Genomic DNA, 20,101 nt, shown 5'->3' on the forward strand with positions numbered 1-20,101 from the left:
AAACAATAGAGAATAGTGTAAAATAAATGTTTTTCTAAGCTAAGGAATCTGACATAATTAATCTTAGGTACGTCGCAAGACGGGGCTGTGGGGTGCTAACACCTTCCCCACGCGTAATAGTCTCCCACACTCGATATCTGGTTTGTAGACCGTTCTTAAACATTGGTTGTGACTCTTCTGTTACTTATAAGAATTTTAGCGCACCGTCCCCGCCGCGACCCTGGTTGCGACACATTATCTATGACTTTTCCTGATTAGCGATGACTTTTGGTCGTCTGTAATCAGCATTTTTCTTGTAATGTAGGTCCAAATCTCCAACTAGTTGAAATAATTGCCTAAGAAAAATACATTTTCGACTATATTATCTGGTGAACCAAAACTAAATTCCAAAATCAAATATCTAGAACGCTTATGCTAAATTTAATGAACATTAATTGATATCCTTTTATGCTTTGACAGTTTTACTTTGTAGGGACCACTAACAGATGGGCATGAGGTTTCCCCACAAAACGACAATGAATTTCATGTGCGATTCCTTGGCATTCTTATCTTGATCATACTTATATTTACTTCATCCATCAAAGCTTTACTGGCTCCTTAAGGAAAGTATTAAAGAGAAGTAAATATTCCTAAGTGGCACCGACAATACACGCAGGATACACGTAGGACAGAGTGTGCGAAAACGCCTATATAATACAAGTGTAACTAGAAGATAGACTCGCAGTAAGAATCAAAGAAATCATTTGTGGGAAAATGATTCTCTCCATGGAGACGATTTTGGAGATGACGGTCCTTTTGCTTCAAATGAGACTTCTATCTCTCAAGAGTTATCTAGATCAACCAGCTTCATCTCCCCTATTATCTGATCATGGTGATTCCAATCTAGAAAAAGGTAAACAAAACAATGGAATACCCATTGATGATGGATCAGAGAGTAGTCAATCTTCCCTAATTTCACAGGTAATTTGTTTAGCCTTTTAATTATTTTTCCTTTTCAATGTGTTCATGCCACAACTTCTCATATGAGTTTCTTTCACAGGTGATGGAGGCAATTAAAAACATATTGATCATAGCATTCCCAATTATCATAGCTGGTATTCTTATCTATGGAAAATCAGCAATATCAATCCATTTTTTGGGCAAAATCAGCAAAGAGGCATTAGCTGGTGGGTGCCTAGCCATTGCCATGGCTAACCTTAGTGGTTATTCTCTCATTTATGTACTTGCAATTGGCATGAAATATATCTCCTTAAAAGCTTATAGGGCACAACAATGGGTTGTTATTGGTCAAACCCTCCAATGCACCATAATAATCTTGATTCTAGCATGCATCCCCATTTCAATCTTGTGGCTTAATTTCAAACCCATCCTTTGCATGTTTGGTCAGAACCCAACCATAGCATCAATTGTTGGTACCTATCTTGCATGCTCTCTACCTTCTCTCCTTTTTCAATCCATCATCAATCCTCTCAAGATCTACATGAGAATCCATAACTTGACATTTCCTCTCATGATTTCTTCAGCCGCATCACTTGTTTTCCATCTCCTCATAAACTATGTGATCACACATTATTTTGGCCTCCGAATTCAAGGTATTGCCTTGGCTGGTGCCCTCACTGATCTATATCTCCTCATCACCCTTTTGATTTTCCTTCGGATCCCCCGGGCTTGTTCTGAATGTTGGCAAGGTTGGTCAATTCAATGCTTCAGACTATGGAAGCCTATTCTTTCCAAAGCAGTCCTAAGTTTGCCCTCAGTTTTCCCAAAATGGTGGTGGTGGTATGAGTTAGTGATGATCCTTTTAGGGATCCTCACGAGTAATGTTAATGCAATAGCCACATTTGGAATCATAATTCAAGCCACTTCATTTGCCTACAATTTCTCTATTGCTTTAAGCAGGGCCATATCAACAAAAATTGGTGATGATCTAATGGCTAATAGACCTAGCAAAGCAAAGGCATCGTCTTATGCTGCACAGTTTTGTGCCCTTTTCACATGCATTGTGACAATGTTATTCATGGTGAGTGTGCGCAATATTTGGGGACATATCTTCACTCAAGACAAAGCAATTTTATATTTAGTTGCAGTAGCATTGCCTGTAGCAGGAATCTGTGAGATGGGGAACTGTCTTCAAACAACAATTTCTGGGATTTTGAGGGGGAGTGCTAGGTCTCATTTGGCTGCTAGACTCAATTGGGTGTCTTTTTACTGTGTTGCTTTGCCCATTTATGTTTTGATGGGTTATGGGCTGGGTTTGGGCTTGTTGGGCTTTATCTTGGGATTATGGGTTGCTCAACAGGTGTGTGGGATTGTAATAGTGATTCTGTTGGCAAGAACAGATTGGAAGGTGCAAGCAAGTAGGGTCCAAGTGTTAGCAAGTGGAATTATGTAACCAATATGCAAAATATATAATGTAAGACTATGAAAGAATCATATCTATAAGACAAGACTATATTGATCATATTTCTATTAGCCATTGGCAATGCTAAATTAGTTAACATTCTTTTTCTTTTTTTTGTTTATTTTTCTATTTTATGTTATTTGTGTCTTTACTGAACCGAATCAAATATTGGATCAATTTTACCCTTTACTTAGTATGAATGTGTATAAATCAAAGCAAACTGATCGGATTTTAAAGGAATCAGTGACTCGGACCATGCGAGTCAACCAGCAACCATGGTTGTCTCGTTGCGTCTCAAATTTATGGTCAATGTAGTTGCTGAACAAGAAATTGAAATAGCGATGAAGAGAAAAGTTAAAAGAATTGGAGGAAAAAGAAGATTACGGCTGCTACAAATGCTTGAAGACTAAATAATATTTGGGTTTCTAAGATATTGGGCTTTGCTATACTATCCCAAACATTAAAACTAGTCTTTCACGTCTTTTTTTGTCTATCATTCACCATGGGTATATACTATATAGTAGTGTACTTAGCCCTATCTTGTAACCTTGTGCAAGTTTTGGCCCGTGTTTAATCAAACGAGTTACGATGAAAAAAGAAATTGTGCTTAGCCTCAATTTTAAAAACAAACCAATCTTTTACCAAAAAAATAAAATAAACAAACCACTCTTTTCATTTGAGAAAAAAAAGTCCACTTAAAGTACAAAATAGCTTCTTTATGGTAGTTTTTATTTCATAATGAAAAAGTACCATTAAGTTGGAGTAGTGGTTTAACACTTGCTTCATTAAGCAAGTGATTGTGATTCAATTACAACTTTTTTGTGAAAAAAAAATTCATTATCCATCCTCTACCGTTTAATATGCTACTGTAGGGCGAAATAATAGTCTCATGAGTATCGCTTATAGGGATAAATGAGCTAAGGTAAATTTTTTTTTGCAAAAGTACGTGACACCAAAGTAATTAAGAAAACTATGTGAATTTTGTATGACTATAAGGTTTTTCAAGAGTATTTTTTTACAAAACACATAAATAAATTCAAGAAAACAATTGATTTGTATACAAAACTATTTGTAATTAGAAGTTATAAAACTAAACAATTAATTGACTCGTAATTAAGAACTTATACATACTTTCAAAAAAACAAAACTTATGCATACTTATAAAATATTTTAAATTTATTTCAATAAGCTTGAGATAAACGCGATATTTAATTAAAAAAATTATCTAAACACACACTAGTGCAATTTAATGTGTGTTTGATGAATCTCATACTATAATTAGTAGGTAGATGATGTCATATTTATATTTTCTGATTTTTTAGTAATTTAAATATTAAATAATTTCATATTTTCAAAAATAATCAATGTGTTAATATTGCATTTAATAGTTATTAATGACATTATAATAATTAGTAACAAAAGTCAATTGTGACTTTTTTCAAAAATATCTACTGTATTCATTTGACATTTAATTTTTTTTAAAGAACATTTAATGGTTGTTAATGACATTAAAATAGTTAATAAAAGTTAATTTTGACTTTTCTACCATTAAGATGTATGCTGACAAAGTATTTTTTTTTAATGATTATGGTTATTTTTTAAATAGCAAAATAAAAAAAATTGAATGTAATATCTTGCGTTCAAAATTATATCAAATATGCTATAAAAAATTGATATAAAATAGTTTTAAAGGATTGATTTGGAAATTAACTCGAAATTTTTGTATTATGTTTTCATATATACATCTGGAAGATTAAAATTGATTTGGTAAATTGATTCAAAACATAACAAATTAGAAAAAAATTAGAATATGAGGTTGTCTAAATGACACATGTGTGTTACTAATTCACAACTCAATGGACTAATATAATTTTTTATAAATAAAATATAGAAATTTTAACTCACTTATCTTCGATGTGATTAGACGATGAGTTATTTAACTCAAACTTTCTCATGGGTCATTTACACAACCCGTTAGAATATAATTAGGATTAGAAAAAAAACTTAAATATGTAAGATATACGTATTTAAAAAAGAAAAATGATAGAGGAGATATGAAAAATTATGATGTATGCCAACAAAGCACTCTTATTCCATCTGTGCATGATGCGTGATCAATATTAGTAGAAAGTAAATGAAAAAATATAAATAGGCAACAAAGGACAAGACTAAACTACCTTAACACATAAATAATTAAATAAAGCTATATAATCTAATTAACAACACTAAGAAATTACTTGAAATCCTAAAGAGTTAACCCCGCCCTCAGCTCAACCATATATTCTGAATTGCAATACTTATAATGCAATACTCGTAAGCCAGGTTGGTGATCACATTCACAGTCTATTAGTACTATTTCTTTTCCTTGAATGTTAATTAGCATTAGCGTGGTTTTCAATTAAATCTGCAAAATTATAGTAAAAAATTAGTAACATTAATGGAGAACCACCCCATAATATATATGATCTTGTTATCTGTTTACAGCTGCCCGTGTGAGTTTTGAAATCTGAAAGATAGCATATCGCTTATCATGGCGCTTTATTCTATCCATGTACAATCCGTGTGCATACGGATGTTGAAATTAGAGAAGACAGCACAAGATTCTGCATTTTCATGAATGATATTCATGTATTTTATGGTTTACTTGCTCCATGCAATTCTAATTCAATTATGGTTTCTTGGATGGAGTAACTATATAGTAATAATTTCATTATAGTGGCTTTTGCAGCACAGGGTTTGAGAATTAGTTCTTCATCTGCTTAATTAATTAGTTTTGGCTTCCATTCGCATTTTTTATCAGAAGTTCTTTCTTCCATACCTTCCCACTCTCCCAAGTATGATTTAGTAATAGGAATTAAGGTATGTAATCAATGCCAAGCACAAAATTTGTTCACATTAGTTTAGGATGCATGTCATGCAGTCTATGACAATGACATGTCTCACATGACCAATGTAAAAGAAAAATCAAGAATCAATAGGTATACATTTTCAGGATGAATTACATATAGTTGAACAAGGACAATCCTTAAAAATAGTGAAATTTTGGCTGCTGTAATGAATGTATAACAAAAGATGAAAGTAGTGACTTTATCATGAATTTGGATTCTGCTGTTGACTACACTGCAGTCGCAAATGAATGCAAAGACTCTTTAAATTCGAGTCATTGAATATTGATTAAATGATAGAGAACCCCTGATTGCAGCGAATGCAAGGACTCTCAACTGCAAATAGTCCCGGTCGGTTTGAGATTGTTAAAATTCTAATAAAATACCCCAGGTTTTCGGTGAACACCACATATACTCTTATGTCTAAAGTTTTATTGTGGGAATGTGATGTTTAGAAAAAAATAGAAAGTTGTAGGAATTAGTGTGTTTGGATTTCTATTGAATCTAACGTGAATCAATAATGAAGTAAATCTATCAAAATTATGTTTCTTCGATTCACATAAAACTCAACGTGTCTATTTCTAATTTTTCCATTAGTGCATTGATATGTGAAATTACGTTTCCGTTGCTCTAATACCATAACAAACATGCACTCGATCATGATTACCATTTTGAGCCTCTTGTGTGGGGAAATCAAAGTGAGAATAGAAGATCCTCCTTAACCTGTGGCATGCAATGCAAGTGGTGCATGTCCTGACAAATAAAAATGATTCAGGAAGCGTGAACTTGGTCTATTTTAACTTATGTATCAGTGGAAGTACTTGTTGACAGAGAAGAGATGCTCTCCACATAATGAAGAATTAAGGAACGAAGGAGCATTAACTCAAAGGTGAATTACATAGATTTCCATAAGGAAGCTTCTTAGAAAGACCAATTTTTAAAGTTCATTTCGCTTTCCATTATTTAAGCGTGTTTGGATTTCCGTTAAACTCAATGTTAATCCATGTCAAAGCTAACATGATAAATCCTACTGCGACTCATGTTATATTCAATGTAACAATTATTTTTTCATTAGTGTGGTGAGATACGTGAAATCATTTGTGAAAATGTGAAACCAAATAAACACTATACATATACTTCAATTAAGGGAAATTGCTTAATTAGTTAGCTACTGCATGCCCAAAGGAAGGAAATCACACCTCTCCAAACGGGGAAGAGTCACCTTGACCCTATTGAATTGGAAAAGCTTAAGCTCACTTCCTGTACAGTTATTCAAAATTATTCTAAAGCTAAAATCAATTCTTCAAAAATTATGTATCAGATAAGAAAATAGAAACCGATCCAAACATACTATTAGTTTCAATTATCTATGGCAGCCAAACAATATAGAATTAGCTAAGCTCAATGTTTGTTCTGATCTGACATTGTTAAATGAGCAGAGACATTAAATACAAAAGGTAATATGAAATTTTGAAGGTAGCTTTGGATAGGATTGCCACCAATAAGATTCAAGTTGTTGTTAACAAGAAGGGAGACCAAGACCCAGATGCAGCTACTGAGAGCAACTCTGCAACTATAAGAATTTGGTGAGTGTGTTTGACTGGTGCATGTTCAAAGGGATCCAGCCACGTGTCATAACCACATTGTAGTGGCCACTTGGAAAAGGCTCAACCATGTGAGTGACAACTATGTCCTTCAGCTGCAAGTTAAAAATACTTTGATCCCTGTCAAGCTTTGGTCCTTTCCTGCATGTTACCACCCTTTCTTGGTCCAAGAGTAGCTCTAGTTCTAAAGTTCTTAACAATGCTCCAAGAGTCCCAGAAGGTCAAGTGCATGTTAAGAAATACTTTTAATATTAATATTAATTCTAAAATCAGAATTAATTTTGGTGAGAAAGTTGTATGAGTAGTTTTTAGCTGTTCGAGCTGATTATGAAAAATTAAAACCTAATCCAAACATGATAGGTTTTGTTTGGTTCTTATACTCCGGTAAAATTAATTTTAGAGTGCATGTTTGGATACACAATAGAAAATCGTGATAAAACTAAAATCATGATGGATAGCTCAAAAGGTAAAGAAAGTTGCTTATGTCCTTAACGTTATTTTGGTTCCGTGTAATTTTCCATTGTACACATATGCTCTGAGAGTCATCTCGTAGAATTGATTCCAATACCAAAATTAATTCTGGTAAAACTAAAGATAGTAGGATATAGGGTTGAACATAATCAATTACGAAAGCTTCCAAGGGAATTTCACCGTTAACATTTTTCACAAATGTAAACAAAAGGCAATCTGGTGCACAAAGTTCCTGCATGTGGGAAAGTATCTGAACATAAATAGCTTCATTTTCAACTAACTTCAAATTACTTTTAACAAAATCAAATTAAGACAATCAATGCCAATCTAAACATGAGTTACAAACTTACAACTATAATATGAACACCCCAACCCCTCTATATATGTTCAATTGAACCTGAAATCATATCTGATTTTCAAAGTATAGCAAATAACTATTTTTTCGGGTACAAGCAAATAACTATTAGTAACAATGAGTGTGATTAAGATGAATTATATTCTGTGGAAGTTTTATTTGCTTGATACCTATGAGTGGCAAAAACACACGGTGGGGTACTCAGTTATTCAGTCCCTCACAAGGAAACTTTACATAATAAAGATACAAACATATCCATGAGTTGGTGAAGGCCAGAGTTGTCTAGCTTCGGAAGGGAAGGGTTCTGAGAGAGGCCACGTGATTCCTTCCAGTACACAACATGAGGAGCCAGTGGCTTGAAACAGGGAAGCAGATTCAAATGCCTCATTACTATGGCCACTTAATAAGGACAACTTTCATTACTTGAGCTTGAACTTAAAACATGTTTGTGGCTCCAATTAGCAAATTTATTAATCCACCTTCTCATATTTTATTTTATCAGTAAATTCAGTGCTGAGCCTTATTCATGATTTTTCATGTTTGTTTGGATATCAATCCAACTTTTATCTCAAATTCATAATAAGAGTTTCATTCAATTTATAACTCAGACTAGACTAGAGTAAGTGCTAACATAGGTTAGCACTAGTGTTGACCAGTATCAAACATACCCATCAACACTCAAAATTCAATTTAATTTAACATATGCTTTGGTTGTTCCTGGTATTTCCAGCCATAAGACTAATTCCTTCGAGGCTCTTAGATCATATTAAGTAGGTACGTCTCTCTCAACAAATCATTCTCCATATACACCGCTCAGAAATCAAACCCTTGACTAGATGCTTAAGAAGCTCAACTATCTACCTTTAGTCTAGACTTTGTTGGTAATTTGAATATATGCTTTTGAGTTGGAACTAAATTTGTTGTGAAATTTCAAAGAAATTGTGAGTCACGTGGTGAGTTTGATCCGTCAGTATCGCCAGCTCATTGTTAATTTTGGAGTTAAAGCTTGGTCAATTAGCAGCAGCAGCAGCATAGCATAGCTGTGCTGCATCATGCATTGATGCTGGCCCTCTCTCTCTCTGTAAGCTGTAACTCTGCTACCACTGTGCCTCTGTGTCACTGTGTTGTGGTGGTGAGGACTTAAAACTTAGCTAGAAACATTCAAAGCATTTAACCTTCTTACAAACCCACTACCCCATTCCTTTAAATGTCACTCCTGTTGCTTTCTGTGCCACAATTGGTGACTGTTTTTCAACTTACCATCTCCAAAACCTGTCTACTTGACCTCCCATTTTTAACACACATTTATTATTTGCACATTCAATCTTCTTTACCCTCTATTCTATTGTGCTACCACAATATTAATTGCTTTGCTTGGACCACTTATTCCTTTATGTATTTCTTCAGAAAGAGTCATTTTATTCTGTCACATGCTGATTAGATGAAGAGAACAAGAGATGATATGTTAAAATGCATCCAAGAGATAAGTGTTAGGAAAATTTGATTAAACTTTGATAGCCACCAACTTGCCAATAGAATTGTAAAACAATTAGAATTATATTATCCAACTTGTTCACCAAAAAAATATATGATAAATGTTGTTATTCTGCTTATGCATTGGATGTTGAGATGACATGGTTAGAAGTGCAAGTTCTTAGAATCTTCCCAAAACTTTGGTTATCATTTAATTTAATGAGCATGAAGCACAATGGTTTGGCCTAAAATTGAAGTCTTTGCCTCAGTTACTCGTGGGGTAAAAGAAAGAAAGCAAAGAAAGTAGCCTTTCTTGGAACTTCCAGCTGGCTATTTACAATACAATAAGGGTTGACGTTAGTGCTAACGTACATTAACACTTATTTCGAAGTAAAAACTAAATAAACTCTTGATCCTAATTTAGATAAATGTATTTTCATGTTAACTTAACTGTCATTTGAATACACTAACACACACTAAACACATATTTTGGGACATTGTGTAAAATCACAATGGATAGCAACAAAAGTTAAGAAAAGTTACTTCAAATCTACCATGATTTTGGCTTAGTATTTTTTTTATGTATCCAAACATGACATAACTTCTAACTCTATCACTAAATGCCAAATTAACATGTACAAATGGGAAAAGCTTCCTACTAAACTTGTCTTTAAAGTAACCAAACAAGTTTTATCTGTGAAGAAAGGATAAAAAATAAGCAGCTTTTTCCATCATGTCATGAGATGCCATGGATGAAAACATTATTTATTTGGGAAGAAAGGATAAATAATATAAAACAAGAACTTTACTGGTTATATATAAATACAAACATCTACAAAGAGGGTCTTATAACTTGTAACAGTGTGAGGAATGGAAGAAGGGGGTCCTAGTAGAATTTATTAGCCTCTTGTTCCTGCTTCTCCCAAATCTTATTCTGTTCTGTTTCTCCACACATTTCCCATGTTGTTTTTCTGAAATCTCATGGCATGCTTAGACATGTACAACAACTCAGAGCACAAGGGTCATCACCACCACCACCAGCAGTACCAATATCCAGTGAGCCCCAGAATCTCTTTCGCAAACGATTTTGTGGATGCCAAGCAAGCCTCAAAGCAAGAAAGAAGCTTCAGATCAGATGCATCAGTACCAGTGTCCTCTGACTTTGAGTTTTCTGTCTCAAACTACAACATGATGAGTGCTGATGAGCTTTTCAGCAAGGGAAGGTTGTTGCCATTCAAAGATGGTGGTTGTAACAACCAGGTGCAGAGGCCCACCACCACTCTCAGGGAGGAGCTCATGGTGGATGATGATGAGTTTTCTCTCAGGCCACCAAAAGGTTCTTCTTCCACAAGGTGGAAGGGGTTTCTTGGTCTCAGAAAAAGCCACATTGGCTCCAAGAAGGTTGATAAGAGTGAAGGTTCTTCTAACAGAGGAGTTCAAGCAGCAAGGTCTGGTTTGAGCAACATGACTTCACAGGTTGGACATCACTCTCTTTCTTTTTTACTAGATTTTTTTGTTTTGTTTTTTTGTGTTTCTTTTTAAACTTTCAGATCACTTGATGCTTTTCTTTTCTTTTGTTTTGGCATGTTAAGTTTCTACATTACAAGCATATATAACCAAGATAGTCATATCACATAGATCAATGCTCACCCATTAGCTAGTTTTTGAAGTAAAATTAGGCCTAACTAAATTTGGAAGATAACTTCCGAGTCTATCATAGATCCATCGATTGGAGACCACCCATATACGAGCAACATATGTTCATTTCTTCAATTTCATGCTCCAGATGTACAACACCGAATGTGAATGAGTGTGTTAAGGTCCCACATTAATTAGATATGACTAAGATAATTCTCTAAGCTAACTTTTCCGGTAGAGTTAGGCTTAATCCAAGTTCTAACATGGATTGATGTATCATTTAGTTCTGTATTAGTTTTTTAATTATTTTTTCTATGATGCAGGATCTGTTGATTGAAGGAGGGTCAAGTTGCAGAGATGTTGAGTTTGGGATATAGTATTATGGCTGAACAAGTTGTTGAATTTGCAGATGAAGGTGTTTTTGTTTTCTTCCCCTTAATTTATGGGGGGTGATAGGGTGTTGGAAGATGAAGGTCTTTTTTTGTTTCACTTTTTCTCCCGCATTTTTTTCTCCTTCAGCGGGTTCAGTTAAACTCAAGGGAGTGTATTTATGTTGTGAAGCTTTAGCATGTTGATCAACTTTTGTTACTTCTGTTCTCTGATTTCTTTTGATCCTTCTAAGAATTAGGATTTGACTGTTGTTTTTTTTGTACAAATGATTTGCAGTGGAATGGAAAAGGTCCCTTAAAGTGTCTTTTTCTATCTTCAAGTTGTAGTCATTGGCCTTCCAATTCCTATTTTACACTCAGTTTAATAGGGCTTTGGTTAATTTTTTTGCCAAAATAATTAGATTTTTATATCAATTTCTGTGAAAGCTTTAAAGGTCCCCTAAAGTTTGTTTTCTCAAAATCAGAGGTTGCTATCAAAATACTCTAATGTTAGAGTGCCCTGTGTGCTTAGAAGCTAAACATACTAAGTTAACATTCAAACAAATAATCAACAAGCAAACTGATTTGCTTGAAATAGTGCATTTTGATCAACCAGACTAGAGGAACTCAATGAGTAGTGCTGGGAAAAGGTATTGCATCGCCTTTATAATGATTTTTTTCATTATGTAAATGTGTACCTTTTGAGATATGAAGATTAGGCCTGGGCTACATTCATTAAATATAAAGTTGAGATAAGATTAGATAGGGGTGACTATAACACAATTTGTCTCATTTTTGCAAAGAGACAATCAAGAGTGAACTAAATTTAATAACAAGTAACCACATATGGGAACCGGTAGACTTGGCTAAAGGTAATAAACTAATTGTGTTTTAAAATATTCATTTCATACTAGCATACTAGTCACAAGTCTAGGTATCAAACTTTCATATTTCAAAGGGTCCAGAAGCAATGCCCTATAATAAATTGACAAAATTAGCAAGAACGGGTTTCACAGGAAAATCTATTTGTTTAAAAACATCACGACCTTAACTTATTTTGTGTTCATTGATGTGAAGTGAGAAGCACTTTTCTCCTTTTGAGTTATGATCTATTCCTACTTCCTAATGATCATTATAATAGTATACTAGTTGCCCTTTTTTCCTACTTGTATTGGGTTGAAGTACCCCTTGCACTTCATTTCAATATATTTATATGGATTATCAAAAAAAAAAAAAAACTAGTTGCCCTTTTACTTCAACAAACCATTCAAAAAAGTTAATGGCTATTCTCATTGCCACTCATATCAATTCACATATACTACATGTTGCTAGATGTTTCAGTTGAAGCTTTTCCTCTCTAAAAGATTTAGAATGCAGAGATTATCTGAACCAAACATACACGTATTATCACGTACACTTAAAAAGTAAGTTTCACCAAGGAGCAGCAACTTCTTTCTGGAACTGGTGCTGATAGCTTTCAGCTTTGCACTTCAAGCTCTCAAGATAAGCACCAAAATCATTACAAGCTCCCTTCAACTCTTCGAGCTTCGTTTCCATGTTCTTCAGTTCTTCATCTGCTCGACTGTTCTCAGCTCTATAGGCCAAGTATCTTCTGGCCTCCGAGGCATCTTCTGTTTCATAAGCAAGGCTCACAAGCCTGCGCAATCGAGCTCTTAAAAATGCAACATTCATGCCCAGAAGCTCAAAGGCATGCAAAGTTTTATCCCAATTAGTAAATTCAACACGCGGGGTGGACATCACACTAACTTTTATGGCATCAGCAATGTTGACAGTTTCAGATATTATTCCTGCAATCAGCATGTAGTCCATACCCTTGATGAGATTTTCATGAAGAAATGCTTGCTGACTGTGGCAGAGCTTGTAGTACTTGTTTCGGACTTCGTTAGAGAGTTCAGCATCTATTGCCACTCCATCTACTAGGATGCTGAAATGTCCAAATCCTCTTATGTCTTTGAATTGAAGCATTCTAAAGCCCTCTAGTATTTCTGAGAGAGCATCCTCACTACTGTTTTCAGATGGTTCTGCAGATTGTCTAGCCTTAGGACCCATTCTTGACACAATGGTCTTCTTTTTCTTTTGGTCCTCTTGTGGGACAGATTTACCATGCTTTCTCTTTGAGCTATTAGATGGTACAGCTTCAGTATTTGTGCTATTTCTGCCTGAGAACATGAGCAACATACAGAATGTTAAGACACTAACATCAAGAATGCATAAATCATTGATGATCTCATGATTGATACAAAAAAAAAGGACAGCCCAATGCATCAAAGTTGCCGCTATGCGCAAGGTCCGACCACTTGGTCTATTGTATGCAGCATTACCCTGTTTGTTACACAAGAGGCTTTTCCAGGACTTGAACTCGTGACCTCAGTCACATAGCAACAACTTTTTACCGTTGCGCCAAGGCTGTTTTCATGATTGATACAACGCAAAAAATTAAAAGCGTAGAGAAACCAGACTTGCCTCCAACTTTTTGTTTTATAGAAGTCTCAAGATTCGGAAGGGCTCCATCAAGTTCTCTCAACTTATTAGCTCTTACTATATAAACCTGAAAAAGAAGAAAATAAAATTAATGCTTCCCCCCCACTATACTCAGAAAAATGATACTTGTTCATCTTTACTTGATAGCAATTAAATGCCATCATTGCCACCATATAACCTCCTAAATTTTGCTTTAGATATAAGTGTTAGCTTTGAAGAAACATATGCATAAGTCACACAAAGAAGCATACCAATGACTACAACAAACATAAGAATTTGGTGTCTAAACAAAAACTCCTCCTTGTCATAACTTCTAAGATTGACAGAAGAGTCCCAAAAGCATATCGAATCACCGCCTTTACACATTTTTGTAATTTACTAGTCTTGCAAGCACCCAAGGCTCCTAAACATTAACAGGGTGTTAATCATATTGCATGGATCACCTCCTACTAAATCTCACTTCTCTTGCTTTGTGACAGCTTATATGTTTCCTATTTTGCAAGAGATACCTTCAGAAAAAAAATAAGATATACGCATTGCTAACTCCAATATGAGTAAAAGATGGAAAGGGGAAGATAGAGATCAAACCCTCCATATCAGTCAAGGACTCATGATGCACAGTTGTATCATTTTGTGTCAGAGGATACATACTAATGCCTTGTTCCTAGTGTTTCATTATTTGGATACAATGTTTTGGACCCACAAAATATATCTTGTAAATAATATTGACATCCCCATTTCAGAAGAAGTATCTGATCCATGAAGAGAGGTAACATGGATGCCACAGAATAGTAAGGTCAATTATCAGAAACTTTAGATTATTTATTATGATAAGAATTATTAATGTAACTAATACAGAAAGTAAGCACTGTACTGAAATATAGAATCACTATTATAATTAAGCTAACAATAGAAAATTTAAACAAAAACAAAAATATGAACCATTACCTTAAATTTGGTAGGTTCAACTAATTGGAAGACCACCACATCACCCTCCTGCAATTTATGCACAGCAGAAAACTGCCTCCAACCAGCACTCAATCCTGTCTTACATGCAATGTATTTCGTCTTGTACTCTTTACCAGATTCATCTTCCAAAGTAATAGTTGTATCTTTATCCGGTAAGTGCCTTTTACAGAACGCCACAGGCAGACCCTATAAGAAGAAATCAGAAAACATTGCTCTGAAAAATAATGCAATTTGGTTTCTTCATACTATTAGGTTTCACTTGGTCTATCAAAATGCATGCTTACCATCCAAAAACAACTAGCAACATGTGATCTGACCAAGGACTTCACAAAACTAGGGAAATCCGGTACCAACTTTGATTGAATCTCCTGTGCTCGAATCACAGCAGTTGACAACGCCTCACCACGAGAGGATGTTCCATCTGTTGCAGCCCTAATGGGGCTGCAAGCAAAGATGTTGTCCCAATTTTACCGTAAGTAACTCACTTAAAATAGAGGAGAGATTAATAAAATATTACTTGATGCTATACTAACCTTCCACTTCCATGCTTCTGTGACTGTGCTTCATCAGATAATGCCTGTAGAAGCATTTACTCCAACTATCAATCACTTGAAATTTGATTACAAAGAATTGTTCCGTTTAAAACAAATGTTCATTCTTGCAAAGTACTACAAGATATTAACTTCAAAAAATAACGAAGCACAGCCAGAAAATTAGAAGTCAAAATTAGGACTAGAGCCAAGGATATAGCACATTATGAAACAAGAAAAGACATGGTGCCAAGATAACTATGGTGCAGAGAAGGCTGCACACACCATTAGGAGTGATCAATTTAGAATCAAAGTGAAGACATGTTTAAAAAAAAAAACTTAGATTTAAAGAGAAGCTAAAAGCTTGTTTGGACATAAAAATTCTCTTTAGGTTATAGGATTGAAACCATTCATCCTGTTCTGTCTCTCCAATAAATTTTTTACTACTGTTATATTTTTATCAAATAAAGGGAAGAAGAAAAGAGGACATGTGATTTAAGTCATTTGATGGCAACATATGTATAATTTCATTTTCTATTATCATTTCGAGTTGGTTCCATCACTATAGCGAATAGCCTAAGATAGAAACAATACTTTTCTAGTATATTCCCATGTTGCATTACCCCTTCACGACTTGAGGTTTAATTTGTTGTCTCATCTACAGGGTATCTTCTAATAGAAACCCACTCAATCTATTACAGGCAACAAAATAATTTTATTTATCAAAACTAGCTTCTGTGTGGACTATGTTTGGATACCCGTTTGTGTGCAAACCGACATCAGCACTCACTTCACAATAAAAAGGGAACAAAACATTTCTTATGGAGGTATCAAAACACACATTATAGTTTTTTCCCCTATTTTTCAATCAAGGGTAGGAAAATCCCAATAGTTCAACATCAAATCCAACCACAAGAAAAAAAATCATTCTAAATCATACTTGCTTTGTTTGACTGTTCAAAAGTATGCAGTTAGTTTCCACTGCCTTGTTTGGTTTATCCTGCTAATAACGCAACATAGCTACAGCTCCTCATTACTAACTCGGGAAAAGGAGGCCCATAGAGAAGCAAGAGCCAAGGGAGTCTAGCTGGTTTAGATCAGCTTATGTTTCCTCAAAATCAATTCTGACACCAGAAGTCACTCACAAAAGCTTCTTTCCAGAATTGGTTTTGGCTGAAGAATCAATTATAGAGGGATTTTCAAATATGATATCATGCTATCAGGGTCCTAGTATTATCCTACCCATGAAACTATAAAAGACTAAGCAAACAAAAATTAAGATACCCATCAAACCCTTTTGTTCTTAATCTAGCAAAACACAATAGAGGAAAAGAAAGTTGCAAACTTTTGCACATTTCATGAAAATTAAAGGAACATAGATAGAGAAGATAGAAAACCATGTGTAAAGGAGACATCATAGAATAATGGGCATGAGGTGCATCCTCGTACATGTCCTCCCCATGAAATGCCACAGTTACATCTTGATCATTATGTTCCTTGTTGTTAACCATCCAATCCCCTCTTCTTTCATCAACCACCACCATTTTCACAGGTCTTAACAAATTAAGACGAGTCCTTTCCCTGTTTCAATTGGCATGCATTCTTCTCTTACGCAAGAATATGCAAAGAGAATGAATGAGAGGCCAGAAAGGCCTTGGATTGGTTGTGGGGTGGTGTTGGTTTTGATCAAAAGAGAGAGAGCTTACATGATGGATCGTTGATCTATTGATGAGAGAGAAAGGCCAAAGTTAAATTTGCGTTTAACGTTTCAGACTGTTAGATTCACCACCTTTGGTGTTGTGTCCTTCTGTTGTTTCTTGTTTGTGTTATTGTATAAATTGGTTGGTATTTCCAATTGCAATAACAAAATATTGGGATTTTTCCAAGGTAGAAACTGTTCACTTAATATTTTGGATCATATCTTAAATGATAGTAAGTGGTAGAAGTAAGATTTAAAGGACATGTGAGTTAGATCAATAAGATCCAGAAATCAATTCTTGGATTGTGCAATTTATCTTTTTGATGTATCAAAAAATATTTTGGATCATCATGCAAAGATAATGCGAGCTCTTAAGGTTTCGTTTGGATTGATGGAGGAGAAGGGAGTGGAGTGGAAGGGAGGGATAGGTTCATTGTTTGGTTTATTTAAAATTGGATGAAGTGGAATGAAACCTAATTGTACATATTCCATCAGATACCACTATTTTCCCTCATTTTTTCTCCCCCAAATTTGGGAGGCATGGGAGGGAGCAACAATGTGTTAAAACATTAAGATGATAAAATTACCAGGTTATCCTTCCTAAAACCGTTTGGGAGGCATGGGAGGGAGCAACAATGTGTTAAAACATTAAGATAATAAAATTACTAGGTTACCCTTCCTAAAACCGTTATTTACATGTTCTCTTTTAGCCTTCGTGTCTCATTGATCTGCCTTTTTTATGCTCATTTCTCCTTGATCGGCTACTTGTCGTTGTTTTTCTTCTCAAACCCATATTTATATTCCTCTTTCTTGAGAAACCAAGCCAAATAATCTAATCCCATCTCAATAGAATTTGAGAATTTGTGATTCATGACGTGCTATTCTTTGACAATAATTCTCTCTGTTCATAATGAGTATAATCACGAAAAATTGATTTCACATATGAATGCACAGTGCACTAGTGCAATGGCAGGAGAAACTAAATGGGAACTGAAGATTTTTCTTTCCTCTAACTAAACATGGTAATTCTTGTGAAGCTAGACTGGTACTGCTCATTGCACGTTAAGAATATTCCTTTGGTGAGGTTTGTTTTGTATTGTTTACAGTGTACTGTTCTGCATTTGAAAGAAAAATGGGAAGAGAAATTTCTCGCTGTGAAAATGATGATAATTATTTTGGGACAGTTTTGGTAAAGAAATAAAAAATAGAAAGGGTAATATAGGAAGAAAAAAGTTATAAATGGTTCGGCTCCGTCCGTTGTTCAAACAATGGAGTGGAAATTTTGTTTCGTTCCATCATAAAATACCCAAACAATGGAATGTGATTTTTGTTCCATTCTGTTCCGCTCCATTTCATTCCATTATATTTCATTTCATTCCGCTCCGTTATGTTCCATCAATCCAAACATTTATACCATTACACTTTGAAGTTTTGAAGAAAGATGTTGAATTATAAAGAGAAAGTCTTAAATCAACTTCTTAAATATCGTGTTGAATATATAAATTATCAAAAGACGTTGAAGTACTAAAGAGGTTGAGCATCTGCTGAAGCTCACCTGACGTTTTGAAGTTGCCTAGGGCTGGTGCTGAAGTTTGTTTAGAATATAAAGACCCTTCAGTATCTGATGCTCATAAGAAGTCAATAATCATTTACTAAAGATTTCAATAGAATCGACATTCCTTTACCCAAGTCCACGTCAAGGTAGAAGACAAATTACTGGCCATATTATTATCTTTGGACAATCGTAAGGAAATAACACATTCTCACACAATTGTCAAATCGTACATTACATAGCCAAATCGACTCGTCTTTTTGTACAAGTTTGCTAAGGGACAAGACGCATACATTAAATGCCAAATGACGTTTTCCCTCCAACGAATACTTTTCGAGGTAAAGAAGAATATTCAAAATTTCAAATGGCTAGAAGAATCATTGAGACTATAGATAGAAGAAGAATGAAGATTGAGAAGTTAACGACGCTTAGATTTTTGAAAAGTTAAACATTCTCTATATTATTTCAGCATTCTAAGTGCTCTTAATTCTTTCATTTGTTGCAAAGGTTTTTCTAAGTTCTTTAAGTTCATATATTATTAGGAAATCTTGTAAGTATCCTCATAGTTAAAGCTTCAAAAAGAATTATCATTATTTGAGTAGAGTTAGTTTAGAACTTGTAGAAATTTTTAGGCTTAAATAAGTTTCTGGTCCCTGCAAAATACATTATTTTTATTTTTTCATCCCTGGAATTTTTTTGTTTTTGTTTAACATCCTTCCAAAATTATACATTTTGTTTTTAGCCCTTTCCTTCACATTTTCCATCCAAACACTTGTTGATCCTGGGGAGGCGAGATAAGAATATTCATTAAGTGTGAAGAGACTTGAACAATAATACTTGGGGATGTGTCCCTAACAACCAAACTCGTTAAGCTTGTACAATAATATTCATAGGAAGAGTCATTGATAATACTTGTAGGAGAAGTCCTTAATAATACTTAGTGAATATCTTGGTGGAAGGCCAAGGACTGGACGTAGCCCGCATTGGATGAATCGGGATAAATCAGCTTGTGCACATCTTCTAAACTCTTCTAATTGCTTAAGCTTACATCGTCTATCCACTGCATCATCATCTGAAGCAGAGTTAAGAAAAAACTTTAAATCAAAATGATTAAAAGTTACCAACCATTGAAAACTTTTTTACAGACTCAACTCAGTCCCTTTTGTGTTCACGTGATTACTCTCAAACCTCTTAAGCTTGTTCTTGCTTTCACAACTTTGCTTTATGCATTTTCATCTTTCATAACTCAGATTTGTTAAAACAAGAAAACCGATTTAATTAGTATGCAAAAATTTCCCTTTCAAAAAAAAAAAAGCAGCAAAATTTCAAGGCACAACTCAACCTCTCTTATGTCAGCACTCAGCATCTTCTCCCAAATTCTAATAGAACATGTTTGCTTAATGGTTACTTATCGTCTTACATCAATTAGCGGAGATAAATAAATTTCTATAGTGTAATTCAACAATTATGAAAAAATTGAGCACCATCACTCATCCTAACATATTTTTTTTTTATAAAAAATTGAAGAAACTGAAAATTTGTGAACTATCAATTTCTATTGGTGGCGTTCAAATTTGGCAGCCTATGTATTTCGTTTAATTAACTATCACGTCTTGCATTTACTCAGGCGAATTATTGTAAACAGCTAAACATG

General features: G+C 34.5%; 3 protein-coding genes across 3 annotated transcripts; 2 read left to right on the forward strand and 1 right to left on the reverse strand.

The window, feature by feature from the left end:
- The first annotated feature begins 726 nt into the window (after nt 1-726).
- LOC130714433 (protein DETOXIFICATION 49-like) lies at nt 727-2,476 on the forward strand. The gene is made up of 2 exons (XM_057564329.1): nt 727-960; nt 1,040-2,476. Exons 1-2 carry the CDS (start codon nt 754-756, stop codon nt 2,390-2,392), a joined length of 1,560 nt encoding a protein of 519 aa, XP_057420312.1. The 5' UTR covers nt 727-753; the 3' UTR covers nt 2,393-2,476.
- A 7,549-nt stretch (nt 2,477-10,025) lies between these two features.
- Nucleotides 10,026-11,521, forward strand: LOC130711822 (uncharacterized). Its single transcript, XM_057561582.1, has 2 exons — nt 10,026-10,665; nt 11,151-11,521. The coding sequence occupies exons 1-2, from the start codon at nt 10,171-10,173 to the stop codon at nt 11,202-11,204; spliced, it is 549 nt and encodes a 182-aa protein (XP_057417565.1). The 5' UTR covers nt 10,026-10,170; the 3' UTR covers nt 11,205-11,521.
- Nucleotides 11,522-12,430: 909 nt separating this feature from the next.
- LOC130716271 (B3 domain-containing protein Os01g0234100-like) lies at nt 12,431-16,994 on the reverse strand. The gene is made up of 6 exons (XM_057566481.1): nt 16,594-16,994; nt 15,200-15,243; nt 14,951-15,107; nt 14,646-14,852; nt 13,676-13,764; nt 12,431-13,371 (listed from the first exon to the last, which is right to left on the reverse strand). The coding sequence occupies exons 1-6, from the start codon at nt 16,738-16,740 to the stop codon at nt 12,627-12,629; spliced, it is 1,389 nt and encodes a 462-aa protein (XP_057422464.1). The 5' UTR covers nt 16,741-16,994; the 3' UTR covers nt 12,431-12,626.
- Nucleotides 16,995-20,101: the final 3,107 nt, after the last annotated feature.

The sequence above is a fragment of the Lotus japonicus genome, chromosome 4 (genome assembly GCF_012489685.1).
Source record: "Lotus japonicus ecotype B-129 chromosome 4, LjGifu_v1.2".
NCBI classification, from domain to species: Eukaryota; Viridiplantae; Streptophyta; class Magnoliopsida; order Fabales; family Fabaceae; genus Lotus; species Lotus japonicus.